At 36.2% G+C, this 8,762-nt stretch overlaps 1 protein-coding gene across 1 annotated transcript; it reads left to right on the forward strand.

The window, feature by feature from the left end:
* Positions 1-204: 204 nt before the first annotated feature.
* LOC110612585 lies at positions 205-1,290 on the forward strand. The gene is made up of 3 exons (XM_021753364.1): positions 205-258; positions 429-664; positions 1,149-1,290. The coding sequence occupies exons 1-3, from the start codon at positions 205-207 to the stop codon at positions 1,288-1,290; spliced, it is 432 nt and encodes a 143-aa protein (XP_021609056.1).
* Positions 1,291-8,762: the final 7,472 nt, after the last annotated feature.

The raw sequence follows: 8,762 nt of genomic DNA on the forward strand, positions 1-8,762 counted from the left end.
TGACAAAAAAATAATTTTATTTTCCATTAAAACTAAATTATTCCATTAGGAATACCAATAGAAAATCCGTTGGTAATCCGTTAGTGAATTTTTTTCTCCCAAACCCTATACATTATTCATATATATCCATCATCATCCCTATACATTATTCATATATATTCATCTATATATAAAAACTAAAATATCCTTAAAACACCACAAAAAATGGACTATCAGCAATGGATTATCGACGGAAATTACTTCCGTCGGAAAAAAAAAGTTAGCGACGAATACTTTATTTTTATATTTTCGATGGATTTGCGACGGATTAGCAACGAATTTTAAAAATATTAGCGACGGAATTTATTCCGTCGCTAATTTGGCAAAAAATGAGAAGAATATAAAAAAAAAAACCTAATCATCTCTTTCATCCTCTCTTTTGATTTCAGCCGCTGTCTTCCTCTCCTCTCCTCTCCTCTTCTCGATGCCAGACCCTTCTCTTTATCGTTGTCGCCACCGCTGCTGCTATTCCCGCTACTGTCGTCGCCGCTGTTGCTGTCGCTCGTTGCTGCTGCTGTTCCCGCTGTCACCGCTGTTGTCGCTGCCACTGCCGCTCCCTGCTGTTACCACTGCCGCTCGCCGCCACTGCTGGTGACCTTGTTCAAGCTAGCGATTTGAGAGTGGGGTACAGTCCATCTTGCATAATTTGTTTACTTTCTTATGACTATGGGTTTATAGAGATTGAGAGCACCATTGGGATAATTTTAATTGATCTGTTTATTGTGCATAGTTTTACTATTGCTATTTTTAGTGAATCTTATGGTTCTTTGCAATTTGTTCATCCCTTTTGCCTAGTATTCTGTATGGTGGAATGGCTATGAATATGAATGCAATTTGCTTTTACTTTTCCTCCTCTACTTGATGCAATTTGCCTAGTTTCTTCCTTTATTTTGCTGAAAGTAATTTTTGATACCCAACTTGAAAATCTTTGATCCCTATGATAATCTTGCTTTAGCATACTTTCTATTTGAAATTAATCAATTCATTAGCTGCTGCTCATGGCTTGGCATTAGAGAACCCATTTCCTTGGGTGGACCAATAGAGTATGATGGACCAATAGAGTATGATGAGGTTATTGTATAGCAGCAATAGTTGCTGCTGTTGTGCAGCATGCATTCTGCAATAGCTTGTGCTACTCATGCTACACTCAGCAGCAACTGCTGCTGCTGTGCAGAGCAACAACAACTTGTGCTGCTCTGCAACATGCATGCAGCATCTTGTGCTGTTGCTGCTATGCAGCATGAGCACTAGTTGTTGCTGTGCTGTGAATGTTGCACTCAGCAGCAGCAACTATTGGTTACCTTTATATGAAAAATAATTACATTTTGTTTCATGCATAAAACTTTATAAAATATATTTATTTAATTCCTTACCTTTATATGAAAAATTATTCTTTTTTTTTTGTTAAAAAAAATAAGTGGAAGAATATTTGGATTACTTTTATTTGAGAGTGTGCTGAGCATGCATGCTTATATGATAATATTCAGATTTAGGTTTTCAAATGCCTCCTCTTCTTATCAGTTTGCTTTGAGGTGATATTGCTGCTGCAGGGATGATGCCTAAGCACACAATAGAAAGAATCCATTGTTGTTACCAAACTTTGAATCAAATAAATCTACTTAAGATTACAGTTAGATTATGGCATATGATAGCTGACTGTACAAGCAGACACATTGGCTCATAATACTGGAGGGAAAATGAACTAAGTGCTATGAGAGAGAGATAGATATATACGAAGAGAGAGAGAGAGATACAGGATTGATTATGACTTGCACAATTTGGAAAAAAAAAAACTGGATGGACCATATAGCTAGGAACTGTCTCTCATGCCAATCAGTGATTGTGCCTTGGTAACAAGATAATTGATATGTTTCTTATTTGCTGATAGCCTGATAACACATATCTGTTCCTATAGTGAGATGAAATGTTATTTTCAAGAACTAAGGTGATATTTCTGGTGATTATTTGATACAGACATGCTCAGCTTTCTGTGATCCTTAAGTTTATATAAATATATAGTTTTATGCTTTTCAAGTTTTGATTAGAGGAAAGCTAATTTTCTATATGTTTACTGTACTTAGTCATGCATGGTTGAAATTATTCTTACAGGACAAGTCTCTTTATTCAATTGATTGGCCACTGCCTTTGTGATAATGATAAGAAGACACTTGTAGAGCACTAGAGATTCTACCTTTCACAAGCAGAGGTCAATGTGTCTGAATCTTTTTGAACCCTGACAATCACTTGACACTGTTTCTAATCATTTGCTCAGGTAATGCATACATATAAATCTCTGCTATTCTTTTGTTAATCTATTGATCAATGACATCAATCTTTTTCAAGTAGTGATGAATATGTGGTCACAATTTATTCAGGCTGTGGTCCATGATATGCTGTACAAAGTGATCTGTTGTTGATAGCGGTTGTCGAAACCGTAAAAAATAAACCTATTATCGAATTAACAAAATAATTTGTAGATAGTGGCAATATGGTCGAACCACAGGGATTTGACACTAAAGATCTTCCTAATTATAACTTGGACAAGTAAATAACAAAAATAAATAAAAAGGGGGAGTTTGTTTTGATGATAATGAATTAAAACTAAAGAGTAAGAGAAAGCAATAATTTAAAATGAGTAAATCAATGGGAGAAGAGCTCTAGTTGAAGTATGGATCTATTTCAGTTGTTTAGAATTGATCATTGATTTTTTTTTATACTCTTATTTATTTCAATAAATTAGTTTAGGTTTTGGAAGACGCTTCTCACAACCAAATTCCTCCTTAGTTTTAGTTTGACTAGAAAACGTTCACTAATCAAACACTAGTTAACAAGTTGCCAAGGAACATCATTGGGGTTTTTTACTTTTCAACTGTTAACTGCATTAAGACTTAGAGAAAACTAATTCTAACCTTGCCAACCGCGTGGTCAAATTTAGATTATGCAACCAAGTGTGCTTATGTTCAAACAATCTAAGCAATTACGGACCTAAATTATTTAAACTAACAATTTATCACTTATGCAATTAAAAGCAACATGCCTTAATTGATTCTAATAACAAAGCAATAATAGCATGAAGATCAAGTTGCATAAATATTGAAAAATAGGAGCTTAACAATGGAGTTTTAAATCTCCCAATTCATCACAAAACTGAAATTTCCCAACTTCAACTAGAAAAGAGGATATTTAGCCACTCATGGTGGACAAAAATACACAAAAAGGAAGAAGAAAAAATAGAAGAAGAAGTTGTTGTGCTGCTGCTGAATTTCTGCAATGGATGCGATGATCCTTTGCTGGTTTTGGTGCTGTCCCTTTTATAGGTGGAGAGCCCTAATTCATTTAGGACTTAGAATCCTTATTTGAATTGGACTTCATGATGGTCTTTTAATTCCTCCTTGATTTTGTATTTTATAATGAATAAAATTTCTTTGGTGAAGGATTTTCTTTGGTGTGGCTTTTGGAGTTGTCATAGGATTGATCTTGTAGTGTTTGAAGTAGGATAGGACTTCAATGCTTTTGAAATTTGAATTTTTCCTTTTTTCCCGCGCTGCTGTCCTTCTCTGCGTCAGTTTGATTTGAGCAGTGATTTGCCCAAATCGCTTGCCCATATCATTTCTGCAAGTCAGTCCCAGTTTCCTGCTTCAGCTTCCTGCGAGTGATTTGGCCAAATCATTTCGACCTAATCAATTTTTCAGCTTTTTCTGCACTTTTTCTCCAACTTTCTATTTCTTCCTTTTCTGCAAAAACATCACAAAAACATAAATTAAGCTGAAAAATGTGTAATTAAACAGTAATAAAGATAATAAAAATGTGGCTAAATTATGTTTGATCAGTTGTCTAAACTTTGCTTTTAATACTTGAAAAAGCTAATTTCTAATTGGTGGCCTGCTATTTTTTATACTTGGAAGTTGGATTTTTGAGATTTCTTGCAGTAGGACTAATTATTACTCTAGACATTTTAGTAGAGATTGTAGGATGACCATTATTAAGAATTAATAATTTAATAAGGATTTGAAAAATTTTCCCTTATAGACAGTAATCATAATGTCAATGCAACAGCAAAATATATGTTAAACTTTATTATATAGCCATGTAACTGTTAATTGATAATTAATTATAATGAAATTTCATATAAAATTCAACATAATTAATATCTATGAGATAGAGACTAAGTGCAAGAGCCTAGAGAGCAACAATTTCAAAGATTTGGATGGAAAGTATGTAGGATTGCCAGATAATCTAGCATCAAAAGTATACTGATATGGTTGTATACTCTTGTAACACTAATTTATCATGTTGTAATGAGACACCAAAACTAATAATATTATGACAACTCATTAAAAAATTTAAAATTTTATAAATTTAAACTTAACTTTAATTTCTACAGAAGCATAAATTCTTTAAACTACAGTGATCAGCTGGTTATTATAGTATCATCAAACAAAGCTCAGACTACTCTATCCCACCATTTTGAAACAATTGTGATTAATTTAAATAATTTATTATTAAAAAATAACACATACAAACATAAACTACACACATAAGCCATTCAGCAGTTATTCCAGGGCTTCAATCATTACTCCATGTGCATAGAAGAGTCTACTTATAAGGTATCATGAGAAAATTTAACAGAAAATATTTGTTTGAACCACCACTGCAACAAAGTCAGAGTTCACATGACCATTAACATCGCCAACATGGTTCTCAACTATAAGCCACAAAAACTAGATGAATGGTCAGCAGTTATATTAACTAAATGAATTACCCGAATAGAGTTAGGTTTGAATTGTTTGGGAAAAGGTAGGTAAAGAAAGACTGCGAAACATTCTTAATAGAGTTAGGAGTGAATTGTTGTGAAAGCACAAGAAGACAGATGTTGCTTATCTATACAATTTAGAACCAGATTGGATGGAGGCAGAGATATGGAATGAACTTATTGCATATTGGAGTACACCAGAGTGGAGAAAGAAATCAGAAGCTGGTAAAGCAAATAGAAACATAGAAAAAGATGGGACTATTACGAAACACTATGGTGGTTCAATAAAACTGGAAGTTCATAAGAATAGATTGTTATAACTCTATTATTTCTTACTTTTATTTATACAATTCTGTTTTTATATAGATGTTCGTGCATCTTGTGTTGTGTGATTATTTTTTTTGTAGACAAAGAAGTTAGGTAGGCAACCAACTCAACTTGAACTATTTCGTGCAACTCACACAAAAAAAGAGAGTTAAGGTGTTTTCATTGATGTAAAATCACCGCGAGTTGATGTAAGTTACTTTTTGCTTATTTATTGTTATCACATTATTTTTATATTTGTTATGTTATCATTAGTTGTGTATGGTTAATGAAATGTTTATTATGTTTTCTTTTTTTACTTAGAGAGCTTATTTTAGTGTCATTACTGAAAATGTGAATGACAATTGGAAAAGTCAATCTGTATTTGATTTGAATAAGTGGATTGAAATTTCTGGAAGTAGTAAAGGGAGGGTTTATGGTTTTGGATCTTCTAATATTGCAAAATCAAGAACTCCAACTACCTCTTTCTTGTCCACATCAGCTCATCCTGGAGGACCTTCTCAAACTATGTTATCTTTAGAAGAGGTTGAACAAATATTAGAGCAAAACCGGATCAAAATGAAAGAAGACACGGAGCAAATACAAGAGCAAATACGAGTGCAGATAGAAAAGCAATTAAAAGATCAGATGAAATCATTAAAGAACAGAAAAAGATCTTCACCGCATAATACCACTGCAGATTCTACTTCTCTATCAAATAGTTCAATAAATTGATAGATTAGTTTTAAATTTTATGAACATTGTTAAGTATTATGGATTTATTTTAAATTTTGTGACCATTGTTAAGTATTATGAATTTATTTTAAATTTTATGAATATTGTTAAATATTATGGATTTATTTTAAATTTTATGAATATTGTTAAGTATTGTAACGACCCAAAAATCGGACCGCTATCGGCGCTAGGATCCAGATCGGCTTAAGGCCTCCGGGACCCGTAGCAAGCCTAACATACATCCCATACATGATCAACATTTACATAAAAACTTTAAACTTTCTTTCTTTCATTCACCAAGCTTAACCTGTGCATGCACAACTCATAATCATAAACATTAAACCCCACACTGGAGCCCTCAACAAATGCTCCAATGGGGTAACATATCATACATTAAGCTTGGTTTACATAAATATCATTAACACATTACATAGATCATGTATACGCAAAGGGATTAACCATACATGCTAGGGTCAAGCACAACTCTAAACCTCAATAAACATCATTACATTACATGACTGTTCAATACTATTCATTACATCATATTCTTTCTCATGTCCACTTACTAGCTATTACATACATAAAACTTCCTACTCTAGCTGACTTCCCGGACAGCCTCATACCTGCAAACCTGGGGGATTAAGGGAATGGGGTGAGCTACTAGAGCCCAGTGAGCAGAATAGTAAAACATTAAATTTAACATTCATGTTTTTATGAAATGCATCACATCACAAACAAATCACATTAAGGATGAACTTGTCACCAATAGCCCTCTAAATAATCCAATCATGCCAGGGGCGTAGTGCAGGCCACACCTGGTCTTTCTCTTACACATATCATATCATACATATCCATTCGTGCCGGGGGCGTAGTGCAGGCCACACCCGGACTTTCTCTTACATTGTGCCAGGGGCGTAGTGTAGGCCACACCTGGACTTCCATATCACATCATATCATATCTCATCATAGTGAGGGGTAAAGGATCATCCAACATTCATCCACATCATCATCATATTATGCAATGCAACATATTCGTGAATTCTAATGCAAACAACCTAATATATCATATGGCATTCGTGATGCATGAACATGCTCAATTTTATTTATTTGCTTTGGAAATAAAGGTCCATTCTACTCACCTCAGGCTAGCTCTGACAAGACACTGAAGCAGCTATCTCACTGCTGGGGTCCTCGGTTCCTCAGGTCCGAACCTACATAAGTGGACTCAAATGAGGGACCAAACATATACTAACATGACTCTAAACTACTCCCCAAAAACCCCCTAAAACATCACAAACATGCATAAAAAATCATGCAAAGGAAGGCTGAACAGGGCACTTTTGGAGGCAGGTTCGGCAGCCGAAAGTCCCTCCAGAGCCGAAAGTCATGCACCTTCGGCGGCACTTTCGGCAGCCGAAGGTTCGTTCCAGATCCGAAACTTGTGCATGTTCAGCGGCACCTTCGGCGGCCGAAACTCCTTTCCAGAGCCGAAAGTCCACTTTTGGGGGCAGGGTTTGGCAGCCAAAAGTTTGCCTCCACAGGCAGGTTCGGCGGCCGAAAGTCCCTTTGGCTGCCGAACCTGAGTTCTTCCAAAGTGGCAGAACTCAGCCATCCTATGCACATTTGCCTCCCAAACCTTTCAACTCAAATCCAACACTTCCAAAACATGCATACACACATACATAAGCTTATAGGGGTCTCAAACTAACCTAAACCCCAACACAAACACATCAAACATACTTATACAACATACATTAACCATAAAAGCACATAAGTCTTAACTCTAAACAACTAACCTAATCATGCATTTCTACCCCATGAACCTTCAAGAAACTTAGTCAAAACATGAAAAGAGGTGAGGATCTACTCTTACCTCTTGAAGATCGAGAGGAGAGGCGATCCAACTCGGAGGTAGGAGAGATCTAGTTCCTTGGGCCTCCAAACTCCAAAAACTTGTTCTAAGCTCACAAATCTTCAAAAACCAAGTAAACGCTTGTTAACACTTGAAAGATTTGAGGAAAAATCATCAAAATCAACCACGGGAGGGCATAGACTCACCTCTGGCCGGAAATGGGGAAGAAACTCGCCCATTTTCGGCCATGGGGCTTCTTATAGGGGCTGGCCAGGCCACCTTCAAAAGCCTAAAGTGCCTCCAAATGTAACGACCCGAAAATCGGACCGCTACCGGCGCTAGGATCCGGGTCGACTTAAGGCCGCCGGGACCCGTAGCAAGCCTGACATAAAACCTGTGAACCTGTATAATCCCATACATGATCAACAACATGCATAAAAATTAAAACTTTTCTTTTCATAAACATCAACCAAACTCAACCTGTGCATACATATGAACATAACTTTGATCCCTCTGTGGGATCTCATCTGTGCCCTCAAAGGGTAACATAACCTGTGTTGAGCTGGCTTACATAAACATCATCAAAGTCTCTAAGATCATGTATAAAAAGGGATACAACATTCTATGGTCAAGCACACACTAACATCCATAAAACTCATTACATAACTATACTGTACTTTTACATTACAATTTGATCATGTCCATTACTAGCTATTACATAAACATGACTTCTTTACTCTATCCGGACTCCCGCACTATACTGTACCTGCAAGCCTGGGGGTAAAGGGAGAGGGGTGAGCTAAAAGCCCAGTGAGTAGAGCTAGTAAAACACGTTAACACTATGCTCTATGAAATGCATCATAACACAGACAATTCACATAAGGGTTGGGTGAACTCGTCACCAATTAGTCCAAGTTAACTCTGTGCCAGGCCTGTAGAATGGGGTCCTGGTCTTTCCTGTCAGAACATACAATACTTACCATTTTTCCAGGGCCTCCTCTGGCTCCTGGTCTTCAAGTCCCATAATCGTGCTAGACCATAGGATGGGATCCTGGTCTTTCCTTACTCTGTGCCAGGCCT

Source organism: Manihot esculenta, chromosome 4 (assembly GCF_001659605.2).
Source record: "Manihot esculenta cultivar AM560-2 chromosome 4, M.esculenta_v8, whole genome shotgun sequence".
Taxonomy (NCBI): Eukaryota; Viridiplantae; Streptophyta; class Magnoliopsida; order Malpighiales; family Euphorbiaceae; genus Manihot; species Manihot esculenta.